Source organism: Saccoglossus kowalevskii, chromosome 19, assembly GCF_978046115.1.
Source record: "Saccoglossus kowalevskii chromosome 19, keSacKowa6.1, whole genome shotgun sequence".
Lineage (NCBI taxonomy): Eukaryota > Metazoa > Hemichordata > Enteropneusta > Harrimaniidae > Saccoglossus > Saccoglossus kowalevskii.
This window is the reverse complement of record NC_140659.1, coordinates 6325917-6346410: the sequence shown is the minus strand read 5'-3', so window position 1 is coordinate 6346410 and position 20494 is coordinate 6325917. Positions and strand designations below refer to the sequence as shown.

The 20494-nt window shown below is 37.7% G+C and overlaps 1 protein-coding gene and 1 long non-coding RNA gene across 2 annotated transcripts in view; one reads left to right on the top strand and one right to left on the bottom strand.

The window, feature by feature from the left end:
* Positions 1 to 20494, bottom strand: part of LOC102804541 (synaptotagmin-15-like) — a 50054-nt gene that overhangs the window by 5721 nt on the left and 23839 nt on the right. The window contains exons 4-6 of the mRNA XM_078007192.2: positions 9857 to 10121; positions 9178 to 9339; positions 5323 to 5440 (exon numbers count right to left, since the gene is read on the bottom strand). Coding sequence (XP_077863318.1) covers positions 5323 to 5440; positions 9178 to 9339; positions 9857 to 10121 — 545 coding nt within the window. The remainder of the gene's footprint in view (positions 1 to 5322; positions 5441 to 9177; positions 9340 to 9856; positions 10122 to 20494) is intronic.
* On the top strand, positions 17545 to 18622 carry LOC146730247 (uncharacterized). Its single transcript, XR_014927406.1, has 2 exons — positions 17545 to 17624; positions 18591 to 18622. It is a non-coding gene; the product is annotated as an uncharacterized LOC146730247 (long non-coding RNA).

The following is a 20494-nucleotide window of genomic DNA, read 5'->3' as shown; positions in this document are numbered from 1 at the left end:
AATATACAACGTCCCTATCTCACTGCCAATGTACAACGTCCCTATCTCACTGCCAATGTAAAACGTCCCTATCTCACTGCCAATGTACAACGTCCTTGTCTCACTGCCAATATAGAACGTCCCTATCTCACTTCAAATGTACAACGTCCCTATCTCACTGCCAATATAGAACGTCCCTATCTCACTGCAAATGTACAACGTCCGTATCTCACTGCCAATATACAGCGTCCCTATCTCACTGCAAATGTACAACGTCCCTATCCTACTGCCACTATACAACGTTCCTATTTCACTGCAAATGTACAACGTCCCTATCTCACTGGCAATATACAACGTCCCTATCTCACTGCCAATTAAAAAAGTCCCTATCCCACTGCAAATGAACAAAGTCCCTATCTCACTGCCAATATGCAACGTCCCTGTCTCACTGCCAATGTACAACGTCCCTGTCCCACTGCCAATATACAACGTCCCTATCTCACTGCCGATTAAAAAAGTCCCTATCCCACTGCAAATGTACAACGTCCCTATCCCACTGCAAATGTACAACATCCCTACCTCATTGCCAATATACAACGTCCCTATCTCACTGCCAATATACAACGTCCCTATCTCACTGCCAATTAAAAAAGTCCCTATCCCACTGCAAATGTACAACGTCCCTATCTCACTGGCAATATACATCGTCCCTATCTCACTGTAAATGTACAACGTCCCTATCCTACTGCCAATATACAAACTTCCTATTTCACTGCAAATGTACAACGTCTCTATCTCACTGCCAATGTACAACGTCCCTATCTCACTGCCAATGTACAACGTCCTTCTCTCACTGCAAATGTACAACGTCCTGGTCTCTCTGTCAATCTACAACGTCCATATCTCATTGCCAATAAACAACGTCTCAATCTCACTGCAAATGTACAACGTCCCTATCTCACTGCCAATATACAACGTCCCTGTCTCACTGCCAATGTACAACGTCCCTGTCCCACTGCCAATATACAACGTCCCTATCTCACTGCCGATTAAAAAAGTCCCTATCCCACTGCAAATGTACAACGTCCCTATCCCACTGCAAATGTACAACGTCCCTATCTCATTGCCAATATACAACGTCCCTATCTCACTGCCAATATACAACGTCCCTATCTCACTGCCAATTAAAAAAGTCCCTATCCCACTGCAAATGTACAACGTCCCTATCTCACTGCCAATATACAACGTCCCTGTCTCACTGCCAATATACAACGTCCCTATCTCACTGCCAATATACAACGTCCCTATCTCACTGCCAATTAAAAAAGTTCCTATCCCACTGCAAATGTACAACGTCCCTATCCCACTGCAAATGTACAACGTCCCTATCTCATTGCCAATATACAACGTCCCTATCTCACTGCCAATATACAACGTCCCTATCTCACTGCCAATTAAAAAAGTCCCTATCCCACTGCAAATGTACAACGTCCCTGTCTCACTGCCAATATACAACGTCCCTGTCTCACTGCCAATGTACAACGTCCCTATCTCACTGCCAATATACAACGTCCCTATCTCACTGCCAATTAACAACGTCCCTATCCCACTGCAAATGTACAACGTCCCTATCTCACTGCCAATATACAACGTCCTTATCTCACTGCCAATTAACAACGTCCCTATCCCACTGCCAATGTACAACGTCCCTATCTCACTGCCAATATACAACGTCCTTATCTCACTGCCAATTAACAACGTCCCTATCCCACTGCAAATGTACAACGTCCCTATCTCACTGCCAATATACATCGTCCCTATCCCACTGCCAATGTACAACGTCCCTATCCTACTGCCAATATACAACGTTCGTATTTCACTGCAAATGTACAACGTCCCTATCTCACTGGCAATATACATCGTTCCTACCTCACTGTAAATGTACAACGTCCCTATCTCACTGCCAATATACAAAGTTCCTATTTCACTGCAAATGTACAACGTCCCTGTCTCACTACCAGTGAACAACGTCCCTATCTCACTGCCAATGTACCACGTCCCTATCCTACTGCCAATATACAACGTTCGTATTTCACTGCAAATGTACAACGTCCCTATCTCACTGGCAATATACATCGTCCCTATCTCACTGTAAATGTACAACGTCCCTATCCTACTGCCAATATACAAAGTTCCTATTTCACTGCAAATGTACAATGTCCCAATCTCACTGCCAATGTACAACGTCCCAATCTCACTGCCAATATACAACGTCCTTGTCTCACTGCAAATATACAACGTCCTTGTCTCACTGCAAATATACAACGTCCCTATCTCTCTGCAAATGTACAACGTCCTTATATCGCTGCCAATATACAACGTCCCTCATCTCACTGCAAGTGTACAACGCCCTATCTCACTGCCAATATACAACGTCCTTGTCTCACTGCAAATGTACAACGTCCCTGTCTCACTGCCAATATACAACGTCCCTATCTCAATGCAAATATAAAACGTCCCTGTCTCACTGCAATTGTACAACGTCCCTATATCACTGCCAATGTACAACGCCCCTATCTCACTGCCAATATACAACGTCCTTGTCTCACTGCAAATATTCAACGTCCCTATCTCACTGCAAATGTAGAACGTCCTTATATCACTGCCAATATACAACGTCCCTATCTCACTGCCAATGTACTACGTCCCTATCTCACTGCCAATATACAACGTCCTTGTCTCACTGCAAATGTACAACGTCCCTATCTCACTGCAAATGTGCACACGTCCCTATCTCATCCCAGTGTACAACGTCCCTATCTCACTGCAAAGGTACATCGTCCCTATCTAACTGCAAATGTACAACGTCCCTATCTCACTGCCAATGTACAACGTCCCTATCACACTGCCAATATACAACGTTCCTATCTCATTGCCAATGTACAACGTCTCTATCTCACTGCCAATGTACAACGTCCCTATCTCATTGCCAATTTACAACGTCCCTATCTTACTGCCAATATACAAAGTTCCTTTTTCACTGCAAATGTACAACGTCCCTATCTCATTGCCAAAATACAACGTCCCAGTCTCACTGCCAATATAGAACGTCCCTATCTCACTGCAAATGTAAAACGTCCTTATATCACTGCCAATATACAACGTCCCTATCTCACTGCAAATGTACAACGTCCCTATCTCACTGCCAATATACAAAGTTACTTTTTCACTGCCAATATACAAAGTTCCTTTTTCACTGCAAATGTACAACGTCCCTATCTCATTGCCAAAATACAACGTCCCTGTCTCACTGCCAATATAGAACGTCCCTATCTCACTGCAAATGTAAAACGTCCTTATATCACTGCCAATACACAACGTCCCTATCTCACTGCAAATGTACAACGTCCCTATCTCACTGCCAATATCCAAAGTTCCTTTTTCACTGCAAATGTTCAACGTCCCTATCTCATTGCCAAAATACAATGTCCCTGTCTGACTGCCAATATACAACGTCCCTATCTCACTGCCAATATACACCGTCCCTATCTCACTGCCATTATGTACAACGTCCTTGTCTCATTGCAAATATACAACGTTCCTATCTCATTGCCTATGTACAACGTCCCTATCTCATTGCCAATTTACAACGTCCCTATCTTACTGCCAATATACAACGTCCCTATCTCAATGCAAATATACAACGTCCCTGTCTCACTGCCAATATACAACGTCCCTATCTCACTGCAAATGTACAACATCAATATATCACTGCCAATATACAACGTCCCTATCTCACTGGCAATATACAACGTCCCTATCTCACTGCAAATGTACAACGTCCCTATCTCAGTGCCAATGTACAACGTCCCTATCTCACTGCCAATATACAACGTCCTTGTCTCACTGCAAATGTACAACGTCCCTGTCTCTCTGTCAATCTACAACGTCCATATCTCTCTGCAAATGTACAACGTCCCTATCTCATTGCCAATATACAACGTCCCTATCTCACTGCAAATGTACAACGTCCCTATCTCACTGGCAATATACGACGTCCCTATCTCACTGCAAATTTACAACGTCCCTATCTTACTGCCAATATACAAAGTTCCTATTTCACTGCAAATGTACAACGTCCCAATCTCACTGCAAATGTACAACGTCCCTATCTTACTGCCAATATACAAAGTTTCTATTTCACTGCCAATGTACAACGTCTCTATCTTACTGCCAATATACAAATTTCCTATTTCACTGCAGATGTACAACGTCCCTGTCTCATTGCCAATGTACAAAGTCCCTGTCTCACTGCCAATGTACAACGTCCCCGTCTCACTGCCAATATACAACGTTCCTATTTCACTGCAAATGTGTATATGTAGAACGTTCATGTGTAATGTGAATGGTAACATATATATTAATATCACTTTTTGATAATTTAAATAGAATGCCAGGAGGTCGTAGAGTATTTAAACGATGTTACGAGATTGTATCTCTGGTCAAATGAAAATTCGTATTACGCAATAATTATTTATGTAGCTACCCAGAGACATGAACAATTCCCCGGGCAGGTCTTGTATCTTGTAACTCAGTACGCAACTGTTTTACTCTAGATCTTCTACGAACATTTACATGTTTCAATAGCAACTACACGTTTGTTGTATGGTCGACATACGCATAATTAGACTCTGACTGAGACTCTGAAGAAATGTTTTTATAATAGGTAGCTATATTCAAATCTAGCACTGTACGATGTAGAATGGCACGGTGTGATATTTTTTTGCTAACACCAGTGATAGGGTCAGTGGGTGGTATAGCATTGGCACCACACAACGCAAACCATTACACGTAGTCGTGATAAAAAGGGTTGAAGTGTGTGTTAATCAATCACCCACAAGATGTTCTCGTGTAGTTTTAATTCGATCACGCATGGACTCCTGGTCGAGAATCCAACAAATGACGTGACTGTATTAAATAAGTGAAAACTTAAAGCGTGTGTCAAATTAGTCGTTATATACACGTATAGCTTTACTGGACTCGGTTAACTTTATCACCAAGTAGATTTACGTTATTCGCTGTTTATTGCACAGCTAGATTATAATACGAGCATTAAAGGTTTACCAATACTATACACGGAATGCAAACCGATGATTTATTTGGGTTTGGAATAATCTGATCTCACTCACGGTTCTGATAACGAACCGGTGTACAGTAACGATGTGATCAATCGGGAATCGACGCAACTGTCATATTTAATCACTGGTTGAATGTATTTTTTCTTCATCTTTTTTTTATTTCGATTGCTTAGTTATTATGTAATTCTTATAATTAGGTACTCACCACACTCCTCAAAATCCATTTCCTTAATGTTCCTGAGACTGTGTATGACTACCCGCAGTCTATCAAGATTGGACTGATATGTCAATGTGAAATTAATCTCTCCTAGAACTGCCGTTGCCTGAAATCAAATGTAATATATGAATATAAGATTGTTATATGAACCAATATCGCATTAGTATGTATAGTAGATTTTTGCAAACTTAGAGCTTCTCCCAGTAATATAGAAACGTATTCAGTAATTTAATTGCCGTTTTAAGGTCAGATTTCGTTTGGCAAAATAAACTTTCATTTTGTTTTATAAAGGAGCGCAAAAATATATTGATTACATTCGTGTTCCCTGTAGACACGCATATCATACTAATATAGACTATCGCGGTCTGTGTCAGCCAGATACACTAAGGATAATACGATGCCATCTTGCCTATTGATTGCCGCGATTATCATGGATACTATCGAGGCACTGTTAACATCGTGACGTTGCTATTGTTACTCGCATTGTCATTAGCGTCACTGTCATCAAATCAACAGCCTTGCGATATTTTAAACAAATTTAAATACGGAATTAAAAACTCAGCCTCTCCGAGAAGGTCTATATTTCAATAATGTACATGACACGAACATTAGTACAATGTTGAGTACAATATATAACTCGATGTGTCCACCATTTTCACTTTATAACACGATGAATACCTCCTCCCTTGGAATCATAGGGCGGCATAATAAAGTCCGTATTTATTCAGCAGTTACAATTATTCCAATATCTGTAAGGGAGGTTTTCAGCAATTATGCGCAATGAGATTAGAACAAATTTGCGCCAATTACACTATCGCCGGTGGTATGGCATATTAATCACACACGGTCGATTTACTTAATCAAATGATTGGTGACTCGAGATACTCGTTTTAGTAATTTGCCGCTGGATCTTAGCTTGGAAATGTCATATGGTGCATGGAGCTCATAACTTGACTAAAATTTCAATTGAAGACCACAATAAAAGCAACCTAACACTTAATTTCAGTTAATTTAATAATATTTAATCGTTATGTAATACACTGTTTTTTTACTGTAAGTCTTGTGATAACACCCCCTTGCGACAACATTTCTCTTACGTCACAGTGACGTAGTGGGTGCAAGAATTGTCATTTAAATATACAACTCTCTTTACACACCCGTTCGTTATATTGAATACAATTCATTGTCAATGACATAGTCCCCGTCATGTTTTTGTAACTTTGTCAAACAATGAAAAGCGGCATAGTCCGATTTAGTTTAAATATTGGGATAGTATTAACACAATGCTTGATCAATAATCAACATGCACACTGGTGCCATCAAGTTATTTTCACTGATTGGTTAATTAGGATTCATAGAACACAACATAATGCTTGATCAATAATCAACATGCACACTGTGGCGCCTTCGGGCGTGCCTAAAAATAGTTAATGACATGTTCAAATTTTGCAATTTAATTTGTTTTTCATAAAAAAGGCCGCCATTACACTAAATTTCATTGCAATCCAAAAATAATTGAAAACAGCAACATTTAACCCATTATACATGTATCTTGCCTTTGTGCAACATTTAAACCTAATCTGTAAAATCGTCTCACTCTCTGTAAATGGACAGAACACTAATAAATAACAAAATGGCCACCACTCGGCTATTTTGACAAACAATGACGTGCACCAGTAACCCACTATGACTGATGTAAATGCCAAGTTTGAACGAAATCGGTAAAGGCATATTCAAGAAACGGTTGATGATATGTTTGAATTTTGTGATTTCATTCATTTTTTTACGAAAATGGCAGCCATTCGGCTAAATTTCGATGAAAAACAAAAAATAACTGAAAACAACATTTGACCCATTATATCTTGCCGTTGTACAAAATTTAACCTAAATCTGTACAGTCATCTCTGTAATATGAGCAGATCACTCGTAAAAAACAAAATGGCCACCAGTCCGCCATTTTGAATCGAATCACGAAAGAAAATGACGTGCATCAGTAACCTGCCATAGCTGATGTCAATGCGACGTTTGAATGAAATCGGTCAAGGCATGTCCGAGAAACGGTCCAAATGTTGATTTTTGGTGTTTTTGGAACAAATATGGCCAACCATAGGTTGGCCAAATGTCAACCAAATCAAGAATAAATTGGTGTGCACATGTCTCCTGCTATGACTTGTTTTTGTACCAGATTTGAAAAAAAAAATACCTGTCCAGGTGTCTCTGAGAAATGATGACGGACGCACGGACGGACAGACACACGGACGAATGGAACCCAAAACATAAGTCCCCGTTTCGGAATACGTCCTACGGATACTAAAAAGCAAATCTCCAGCAGTATTTCATCGACGGGTGGTTACAGCTCAAAACTGTGACATAACCGCGATGTGAACCATATAGGTTAGGGCGCGACTTATAAGAGCGTTGTATTCCAAATATTTGTTCAGTGTTACATACGAAGCAAACTCATTGCAAATTAACCGTTTCTCCTGATCTCATTGAAATACTTTAAAACCGTCGTCGTTCATGACGTAGGTATGACGTAAGCGCCTCGGATCGGATTTCGCGCTTTCCTCGTGTGTCGCACTTAATGGAATCTCCCGTATACCCGGAACTCCCAAGTGGAGGAAAGGGGTTCTCTGAAGCAAGCTGAAGTAAAAAAAACGCGTAAAAGGAATGTTTTTTAGTTATTTGGCGCGTATACGCGTGTACCGTGTTTAGGGTCGAATATTTTAAAACATATTAATAATGTGTGAATGAGGAATATCAAGAATTCATGTTACCTCAACTTGGAAACAGTATGATTTTAGTATGTATATAGGGTATCTATTTCTACTTCTGCTTTTGAAAGAGAGTATAATTCCACAAAAATAAGTACGTGTTTAAGGGTTTATTTGACTTGTAGGACTCCCCCCCCCCCTTAGGACCGAACTTAGTTCACCGCGTAAATATTGACACTTGTTCATCGCACTTAGTGTGTATTTACAGAGCGTTTGGTTATTACAGTATTATAGCAGTAGAATAGTTGTTTTATATTGACGAGAAGAAACATTTTGATTTTAGAGTAGACCGGGCATGAAAATGATTGTTCTGCGGGATCCCGATGCACTTACATTGAGAGCACACTTTACGAGTTGTAACGATGTTGTGGTAGGTTGTACTAGAACACGTGGTCTGGTTTATTTATGATTGATTATAGTCAAGGCGAATTACAGTATTTTTTATTTATTTTCAGTCAATAAAAATAGTTATAAAGCGCTAGTATATGTAACACCATAGAAGGTAGTTTCCATGGTAACACAAATGCGCTACATGAGTAAAGTCCGCACGAAATGCGTTTGAGAATACATATTTCATAACACAGATCATTCATTTATTCAATCTTGCGTCTTTGATGAATATCAAGTGATATGAAAGCTGAATATAATTCTCTTCAAGTTATGTCTTAATTTTACCGAAGATAAATGCATGTTTTCCTGAGCCTTGCGGGAAATAAACTTTACACGTCCTGTCCCGACATTTGAAGCACAACTGAAACGCAATCGTATTTAGATGTAACATGCCGCATTTATAAAATAATTCAGCGAGAATACACCTCATAAGTTTCGATTTTCACGCAAAATTGGCAAACATGCCTTTATAAATAATAATGAAGTTTATAAACCGCGTGATATGCTGTATAAATATATAACCTTTCAGCAAATCTGCACAGCTGTATCGGGCAAACAACACAACATATATTACTATCGCAATTCGCTTTGTGCTTGTCGGAGTTGAGTTCAATTCCGTCAAAACTATCCCACAATTCACTATGATTTGGAATTGCGATATATGGTCCATATCCATTACCTGAGCCTCAAGTTCTAAATCTCTGCATATAATCTCATCTTTGTCCAGTTGTACGTCATCAAAATTAAGTAGCACGTGACCAAGCGCGTGACGTACACGTCTTCTGTCGATATCATACACAGATAATCGAAGAGTCCTCTTATGTATATCTTTCGAGCCAACCTGTAAGACAAATTTAATACTATAAACACGTGATGTCTGACCTCGTTCCAGGATTTTATATTTATTTGGCCTTTTAAAAGTGTGGAAATAATGACATACACAATGTAGGACATGTTGTTCACATACAACTTTGTTTGGTTGTGTAATTGTTTGTTATATAACAAATCTCTGAAAATCAATGTTTGTTATAAATGGGCGTCGACTCATCTAATCATTCAACTTGATGAATGGCATTCTTTAGTTTGTACCCAATTACGTCACAGGAGATTTTGAGGGCGTAAAGTGAATCTACATGCCAAAGTTTATTAATCTGAAAGAGTAATACCGAGCAGTATGTATTATTTTGTTATAGCCGTCAACTATTAATATATCTTTAAGGAATTCTGCAGCCAATTGCTAACGGTGTTATATATTCATACAGACCTCCATATCCACCGGGTTGTTTTCGATACACGCAATTCAATACCATTGGCACATTGCTTGATACCCTAGTACTGACCGTCCTATCATAGCCTACCTGGAATATAAACGTTTCATTCCATACAGGCACATGAGTTCTTCGACGCACTTTGGATTGTTGACAATTTCTCTCATCAGGCAATAGGTATAATTTAACGAAGGGGTCCCGAGGTGTGTTGTTACGTCCCCGTCCTGGTATGTGCTTGGCTTTCACCAACCGCACTGAAAGTTGTTCTACGACAGCGTCATATACAAGCGAGAACCACAGTCTCCCGTGTGGACTTGGAGGTAGAATATCATCCTGGTCGTAATCGTCTGTACATCTGTGAAATGGAACAATTCATACAATATTGAAACTTATACGATGTTTTGTCACGTGACTTATTGCATGGGTATATGCTTAGGCTGCATGAGTGATAAAATGCAAATTAGTCCTCGTGCCAACTCTTTTTATCATTCCCCGTTTATTCAGAATTAACACGTTTGACGATTCGCCGATGCAGAACATATTTTTTATAGAAACTGAACAATCAACATTTAGTGAGAAGTAACCCGTATTTCAATCGGTTCTTTCTATATTTACTACGTCGTAAATACTGGGTAATGTACTATACAAATAGTGCGTAGATACTAGCAGAAGAATAAACAGTAAAAGACGGCGTAAACTCTTTTGATCGTGTATCTTTGTAATAGGAAACCCGTGCATATATAGACTTTAGGTCACATGACCCAGGGTGATATTGAAAGTCAATGGTCGTATGCAAATATACAATACATAATAGCACAGCGGTAAAAGACATATATAGCTTCCGTTGCACTGCCAGAAAAAGTAAAATTTTAACGCCGAAAATCTTAATTATGAGCCACGTGACTATGTCGTCTACGTCATTCCCTTGCCGGAGAGAAAGGAACGTATGATGAGTTTGCTTTGCATCGTTTGATAGGTTTGTCGTTTGCCAGTGTACGATTAGCGTTTGTGGCAATTTGTATCTCTACTACACGTGCGCTTCCGGGAACGATTCCCAGATTGTATCGTTACTTCACAATGAATCGCTGGGATTTTCTAGTCATTACCATCCCTTTAACCTTAATGTATATCTATCTAGAATACACACTCACTTCCCATATGTCTGGGTGTAAATGTTAAAAAATGGATTCTCATTCGGATACGTAATATTGGCATACATAGACGTGAGAGTATCTCCTTGCTCCATTCTACGTCCTGGAGTCTACATCACCCCACAATTATTATGATAAACAAAACCATACCAAATGTATTCAAATCGTAGACAGATCGGTGTGATTAAGAGATCATTAAATGTGGTATATATTTGGTATATATAAAAGAGCTATAGTCGTCACGCAGCGCGTGTTCGAATGTCATGTTAACAAACAATGAGTTCCATATCGAACACGAAGCGATGCGACGACTGTGGCGATTTAATCATGTGGTAGGCGAGACGTGGCTGGCATGGCGGGGACAAATGGGTGATGCATTCGTTAATGCCAGTGTTACCCTTCAAATCAGATGATCCGTCTTCGTCCCTCAGTCAAATTCCTTCAAAATCTTAACGAACAAAGCTTCCTGTTGAGTTGATTATAACAAACTACTCGTTAAGTGTGCATTTTTACATTACATTCAGACATATATGCAGGACTCCCCATAGTTTCCATTACCTGTTAACGTTGGTTTGTTTGACCTGAGCTGACGTAGATTTGGTTTATGGCGTCTTGTGACCTATGTGAGTCAGAGAGAAAGGTTCTTGCTATTTTCTTTTTTCTTAAGGGTAATTACAAGGCTGTATGTTGGCTTACTGAATATCTTCCCTGAAACGCGTAAAACGTGTGGACGAAAATAGAAATAATAATAAAAAGAAGAATCGGAGTTTGAAAAGAAATCAGTCACCTTTCCGCACTTAATATATAATAGCCTGTTTAGTCTGTTACATGACAGCAGACATGAACAGCAACAATTTAATGCCCAATTATTGTACAAACTAGCGTCTGATGTTAGTTCACTGATATAATCTATTTACATGAACACTGCAATTATTACATTCTGTCTTCACGCTATTATACCTTGCAGTAGTGGTGAGTTGTGGTGATTACCATGGATGACACCGATAACCTAAAAACACGATTGAAACTAGACATCACAATAACACAGTGCATTCAAACGTGAATAGGAGAGTGGCTTTCATGCGTTTTAATTACTAATTACTGTTTCTTATAATGTAAAATTTGTATTTTTCTGCGAGTTCAAGTTGTTTTTGACCTTTTTCTTACTTTCGTTTTTTGTTTGTATCTTCGTGATTTAGTAAATATCGGTGTGAAATACACTGATGTCATCGTACTGGGGGATTACACTAATATACTTTGTTGGTAAAATGATGATATTCCCATGCTTTAATTTACTGTTATTAATATTAATTCATTTTGAAAAATGTTTTTACTGACTGTATTTGGTGATCCGCGGAGTTTTGTTTAATTAACTGTTCCAAAAACGTTTGGAAATATAAATATATTTTAAATATCTTATTTTCCGGGGTATTTTAGTTCTAAACTTTGCACATTCTATATTGTGAAGTTGAAAATCCAATTTACTATGGAATAGAATTTCTTTCTCGTGTTTCAATGAAAATTCGCTAATCAGATGGTCATCTGTGGTCTTTATTTCCCCACGTATTATGGGTGTAATAGTGTGCATAGACAGTTTTAGGGGTGACTGAAAGTTAACTAATAAAGTGTTTTATTTCCTATAAAAAGTCATTTGTTCTCACACTTTATGCGGTATTTCCAAGTATAAATTATTCTTCAGCGTTATACTTCCGTATGTAAATCGTTTCATTAGCAGTAGATATGTTTATTAGTATAAGGCTTTGTAAATGGTAAATTCTAGTACTGAATGCTTCTTTTAGTGAATAAACTTTATTAGTCATTCAGTACCGAATATGAAGAAAGTAGTCGCATGGACTGTACTATTGTGAAACTATGCAGTCAAGAAAAAGAGGGAAATTTTAGCAACACGTGATATGTCACGTGGCCTCATCCTCATTAATTCGTGCATAACTAGGAAACATATTTGACATAGAAACGTCAAAACAACCAATTAAGCACCCACTTAGGAGTCGAGATGAAAACAAGACAATACACCAGATGTGAAACCACCCGGGACCAATTGAACCAAATCCGGGCAATCTAACCATAAGCGACTAGCTAGTTAGTCCCTAATTAAACTCGTTGTCCCGCGTCATGTTGTTTGTAGAAAAGATTCCGGTAACTGCTCATAACAGTCCCCCAGTGTTGACCCGTGCCTGCAGGCCATACGGAAACGATGTGTATGCCACGGAAACAATATCCTGCAGGCCATACGAAAACGATCTGTATGCCACGGAAACAATATCCTGGCCCCTGCCAAGCTTAGGCTTGTAAAGAACTTCTTTTATAAACAGTGTTTTATGCTTAACAACTAAAATGTTATATTATATATTATTAATTTATGCAAAGCAGGGGTAAAACTGTCGGTTCCGTGTATTGTTTCTTTCTCAGTGTACGGAGAAGATGCAGTTGTTGCTAAGAGTAGCGGTTTTCGCGATGACTGACGCATTGCACTTATTACATGTGTAAGTTTGTGTTGCGGTGTCCCTATTTTTCCAGTAAGATACGTCTTCAATTCGATAATGTCCTAGATTACATGAATAAACCAATTAGGCATGAAGATGGTTTGTTTGTTTGTTTAAATAAATAAATAAATAAATAAATAAATAAATAAATAAATAAATAAATAAATAAATAAATAAATAAATAAATAAATAAATAAATAAATAAATAAATAAATAAATAAATAAATAAATAAATAAATAAATAAATAAATAAATAAATAAATCTTTTGGACACAAACTGGACTCTCATTTGACATCCGTGCGACCAAGCTGCGTGTTTTGTCATGTTTGCATTTCAGTGGTCGAAATAAAAACTGTTTTTCGTTGTGTATAAATAAAGGGCGATGAACTGCCCCGTAATGAGGACAATGCAATGACGGGATGTGCGCAATACTGAGATGTAGTCGATTTCCTTGTTTAAGCGAACCATTTCCGAACCATGGTCTAATGAATTATTATGCTATTCCCCGAAATCACGAAAAAAAAATGAATAATTGGTGTGGTACGTTTAAACAGCTCGCGAAAATGCAAACACCATGCAAAATACGTTCAGACCTGATTTGTTTTATCATTTGAAAGAGTAGTATCGCGTTTGTTGATTAAACGATCCGTACACATATAGGCAAGTATTACACAATATTGACCTCCAACATTGTCCGCGTACACTGGGTTTCATAAAGGCGTGAATTCGTTTTAAATAAACAAAATTATAAATGTTTATAAATTATAAATGGCTACTGAAAACAAATTGACCAATCACAAGTCTCAGTGGATGAATGCCGCACGTGTAAGACTTTACTGCATTCTTTTAAATTAATTTCAGCGATCGAATCAATGTAATTTCAAGCGTTTTAAACACATTTGATGGGAACAATCTTTTTGCGTTCATGGTCGTAAAACAGACTCATTCCTCCATAAAACTCGGTATATAGTCTTATAAAGCCAGAGTATGTTTCTGTCCAGTGCCCGCGTCAGTTTTAACGGTGTGTGTCACAGCCTTTTTTTTTGAGTTGTGCTAAAACATTGTAAAAATGAAACACAAAACGGTGAACACAATAATTAGCAATGCACGGTATTAGAATTGTAAATAACTGGGCTACAGATAACAACTGTTTGCTCAGCGTATCAATCTTAGTGATCACTGAGAGACAGTTAATGGTCTTGTGACTCATGTCTGTATACCATGTCGTGTATGGCTAGATCATGGCGGCTAAGAATAGCTGTAATGCTTTGTGTAATGTACATTACACCACAGTCCCTTGTGGAGGGACTGTGATTACACGATACTGGCAGTACGTATCTTTAAATTGGGGGAATCTCTACTCGACTCGGGTGAAGAGCGTATAAATATTGCATATTATAAGTCTTATAAGTCTTAGGATATATCCTTGCTTCGATGATAATTTACTGCTATTCATCCATTTACGGATAGAAGGACACTACATTATTTCAAAGACAACATTTATTTATTTATCTATTCTTTTATTTTATTTTTTATTTATTGGTGTTTTTCTTTTTCAATTTTGGCCCTAATGGCACACCATACAACGTTCATTGGCAAAATATATACATACAGTACGCTAATGCTGTCTTTTAAATGTTGCGACTCAGAATAAAGACTGGCAGATTATTAGTTATGTAATTGCTCTAGCAGCCATATACATTGACTACATTCATCTTGTTAATGGGGGTAAATTGAAGCATATCAAAAATCGGTACACTTCCAAAGTTGTATTATTTACAATAATTTATCATTCGTACATCAGTTGGCGAGTCAATTTCAGGACGCGTCACCGCTGTATTACCAACCTTCGCAAGTGATTTAACATGTGCACCATGTGTGAGAGCGACGAAGAATTATTTCAATTTTTGTTGCGAGAGTGAACAGGTAACGTTATTTGTCCAGCATGATTGTGAGAATCACGCGTCTTGTGATAATAAAGTGTTTAATACAGTTTGTATTACACTGAAATGCGTACTGATTGAAGAATAAATGTTCGTCTAAGATGGAAAAACGTGTCTATATTGTGTTTGAAATCTTGTTACAGATCTTATATAGAGTCGACAGAAATCATATACCTTGCTTTTTTTTCAAATTCCTTTCCAATAAAATAAATTTGCAAGCTGGAAAGTTGATTATTGGTATGTTAACAATATATAAAGGTTTCTTCTGATTTTTATCTTTTATTTACAAGCCAGACTGTGAAGGCGGTGACTGCACGCTCATTATGCACGCGCGTCAAGGGAGCGAATCACGTGACTGTTTCTTTTATTTTATGTGTAGACTTTGAAACGCGCGTCGCTCATACGTCGTTGTTTGCTTTGCGTTGTAAATCTTACGTAATAGAAAAGCGCTGGCACCGAAATGAGATTGAGGTAAATATAAAAAAATATAGTTACGTAAATACATTACAGGCTATAACGTGTGTATTACACACACGCGACACATCGCTCATGATTGCAATCAAGATGTCTATGCAAAGAACATGCTATGCTTAGGTTGTACTCCCCTGGAGAATCAAACTAATTGCCATCAATTGCTAGAAATTAAACTTACGATCTTGGATAGTCAAGTGGGATATGTTTAAAACAATCGTGCATATGTATATCTTTACCCGCATATTAAAACTAGAAATCCAAGGCACTAAGCGAAAAGTCCTTGCGTTCCAATGTAATAACAGTTTATTGCAAACGCATAAAGTCAACAGGTCCATAGAAAAGATGAAATATAATGAACAAATTATTACAGATAGAGGAAAACTTATATTCTTCTTTTAATCGCAAATAATATTATGTAAATAGCCAATTGTAAATAAACTGTATTTCTAGATTCAGATTGATATGGAACCGCTATGGAAGTCCATTATAGTACTAAGGACATCTACCTAAGACATTAATGGTATACAATATTTTCAAAAGATGCTGCTGAACATACACATTTCCATGACGTTCTTTTAAAAATACATAGATTCTGAGCAAAACAACGAAACCTTGATAGTGCTACGTATTGTACTGTAACCTCGTCGAACGCGCATTATGCTTCAGATAATATAGTTGTTGTTTACACAAGTGTTCTTAACAAAATAATACTTTAGTGAATATCTTGCTGGTTACCGAATAAAGCGCCCGCAGTTTTTATGCAGTGGCTTGATAATCAGTTGAAATAATTACTGTAATATTGAATATTGAAAAAAAAAAACTTTAGGATTGGAGGAATTGTACTCTATTATACAACTATTCTGAACAGTCCATTATTACAAAAAAACTCGTTTGCCGATATTTATATAATTTTGTGCTTTTTTAACTCACAAATCGCAGTGTATATTGTATGAGTTCCAGGTTATCAATTGTTACACTATCAAATGTTTATATATTTCTAAATCTCAATATAGGACATTGGTTTACATCTAATGTTATAGAGTCATATGTTTGTTTGATACTATAAACAGATTTTCTTTTCTTTTAAATATAGTTTTGAGAAATTAAAATATTCTCGCTGTTTATCCAGAAGTTTACATTCGTAGCATCTGTGCATCAATCACTCTGGTTGCACGCGCTCTGGGCGAATGGATTTTTTTTATTTGATGCTGTGTATATCAAATTGTTGTATAGCTTGATTTATATTTTCTCCTGCGATATACTAAATATGTGATGCTTTTTGTGAACATATATGGGCCTCCACATGGGTAAAAAACGAAGTGCGAAGTGCCCGTTTTAAAAGGTGTAAAAATCGAAGTGATGCTTTTTAAAAACTGTAAAAAAAACGAAGTGAAAATCTTATAAAAATTGTAAAAGTGATCTGTTTGAGTTATAGAAAGTGAATATCGATATGATTATTTTATAAAATTAGGAAGCTGAAGTGAATTTCTTATAAATTTGGAAGCGATTCAAATATCATACATGGCATACATTGCCGAACATCGCCGGCTTCGCTGGTTTTTGCACAACAAAATCTTGCTTGGTAATAAAAGGGATTAAAAGCGTATTATGTTACCCGTATCTTTATTCGCTTGTCAAATGACGGTCAAGTACCCTACACCAATCAGAATGCATGTAATGAAGAAGCTCTGTCGTCTATCGCGATTGCGGAACAATTTTGCAGACGAACTGGTGCTCGGAACGACTGACGAGCACTGACAGTACTGCATGACTACGCATAAAAAGGTTAGTTTACTGATTTCGTTTACCCTTTTTGCTGTTTATTTCCTCAGCCATGTGTTTGAGTTGGTCTGTAAAACTGGACAGGGCCTGTGATTTGGCAAATCGGGTGAGAGAAAAATCGATCGCCTGACCAAAAAAATAAACACTGCTTTAACGGTCTTTAAAAACAAATATGCCGAACGTTTATGGTACAAATGATTACAGTTGTTCCCCCCACTGTTTAGTAGAGCTCACTGGCGACGACATCCATTATCATAGGCAACATGACTGCCCCACATGGCCGATGCATGAATGATGGAGAGGTGAAAAGCAAAACTGCCTGCTATCCGTGTTGTACAAATCGCCCAAAATCGGGTTTTCATTTTATTTTAATTTTAATTTGTTTTTCATTGCACTCTTTGGTGATTAATACAATAATCGTAATAATGTATAATCATGGTTGAACTTCAAATCCAAGTTGGTTTTAATGATAGATTTTTACAAAATGACAAAGTCAATAGACAGTAGGCAGTAAATGGGCAGTACAATTAATTAAAATTAATCACAGCTCTGTCGGAATGAGCATAGCTAATTTGCATAAAATAAAAAAACTGCTAATTTGCCTAAAATAAGTGTTTGGATTTCCTCGAAAATATGGTTAGGTAGGTTTAACGAAAACAAGCAATTTTTGTTCTTGTTGCCTTGTGCATTACATATGATTGGGGGAAAGTTAGGGGTCTTTTGAGGCAAACATTGAGGTGAAAATGATGTTTTGTTTCGTATTTGGATATGCATGTACTAACTAAGACAACTTGTTTACACACTCGGGTGATGTTTTGGTGATGATCTGTGCACTTTTAGGTGGTATTTTTCAGCCACCAAATATTTATTTCAGTCAACAAGAGCGTGCATAAGGAGTGAATTAAAAGTTTCCCAATATTGGACAGGGGACTGTAACATTATATTAATACATAAAATGTGTAATTTCAGGCTAAGTATGGATGAAGAAAATAACCAAAGAAGTAGGAGGGGAAAAAAGAAAAACACCACCACCATAGAAGTCACAAGCACAGCCAGCACAGTTCAAGGTGCCCTCTTGCAAGCCATAAAATGCAGCTGTAGAAACAGAAACATTGTGTCCCTATTGTGCTATATATTGTCTGTCTAATAACCAGTTATTTACTTTTTGTGACCATTTGTAGATTATATTTTGAATAGGTGGTTCCAAAGTTTTAAGGTAGCGAGAAGGGAACTACAAGTTATAGTTTAATTGAGATTAGGACTTTCCTCGCCAGTTACTAAGCATGTACATGTAGTTATGGCAATGTATATGTTTTTAGAAAGCTGCGATATAGCAGAATACGATCATGTATGTTTCGTGATCATGTATGTTTCGTATTGATATTTGCTCAGGGGATTATGTTACAATTGTTCCCGTGAACCTCCTAAATATAGAGTTTTTTGTGGGATTGGCCGTTTCTCGGTGTTCCTTTTTTCTATGTTTCTCACTGTTGCTTTATAAGATAATGATCTTTGAAAATTCGTCTCGGAATTTTTATGTGCCTCATAGTTCTGGAGATAAAATCTCCTTGAACTTTATAGACTAAATTTTCATGTTCTCAAGGCCGTAACTCAACGTCAAGGGCTCACATAAACATCCATGAGACATCATATTTGAGCCCATTTTGTGGCGAATAGATTGTGGAATTTGTACATCGTTCGCTCAGAGAAAAGTGTTAAAAGATGACATCTTCAATAGTTATGATAGTCAAAAATTAGTTTCCATAAATGTTTCTTCGAATTTGGCCACTTATAAACAGCTAATTAATTACCAAATGCTTACCATTCCCATCATACTTTATAAATATACAAGTATCAGATCTGCGAGGACAGTTATATCGTGAAAACATGGTTGGTTGTTTCTTAAAAAGTGTGTGCTAACTTGAACAAAATGGCGTACCGCGCAATTATTTTGTCAAGCCCCCTTTGTTATGTTGAACAGCGTCAACAGTACAATCGGTTCTCTAAACACAGGGCGGGCCATCATGAAAGCATATATTTACTTACGGGATATACATGCCTTTAAGTACAGATATGTTTGCATATCTTTCTGCCTATGGAGAGTGTACCCTTATCGGATTTGTTATAATCAATTATTTCCAAGTCAGCACTGTTTTTTCCTCCCGATGAAAAACGAAATGTAGCGTTGGCCATGCTCACAGAGAACCACGAGCGGGATGGTATTGAAGAGTGGTTCCAGACAGAGGAAGCGGTAATTCTATGTAACTACTAAATTTACGCATTGCGCGACGACCCTTTCCAATGCCATGAGCTGCGATTACCAACTTACGGTTTACATCAAAAGAAATCCACTCCTTTTTGACGCCGGAAAAATGTCAGTCGTGGAGTTGCATTTTGGATTCATGCACTTATAGTAAAAATGGCTCCCCCAGCCATGGCGGATGTTCGTGTTTGCAGCCAAAACGACATTTCCCTTTTTACAATAATGACACATCAATATTTCACACTGCCAGTTCTACCATTAACCAGTGTCTGTATCTAGGATTTCCATCTCGATGCCGTCGTTGTCTGAACTGTCGGTGTCACCATGACAATCACTCAGAACTTTTGTTGTAACTATCGACAGGCTCTTCTTCAAACCACTCTGCGGGTTGACTATAATATGAGCCCAGGTCACTTTCATTTATGTTTACTACCAACTACATTTTTTGGGAATAAAATTAAATTACGCACCAAATGCATTGCGCACAGTAAATTTGGACCAAAGATAAAGAAAGTACACAATATAATGTTTCATAATCCAAATTTTTTTGAAATATGTTTTTTTTTCTAGTTTCTCCCCTCGTGCTACCTTAAGTACTCCTTGGTGAGCC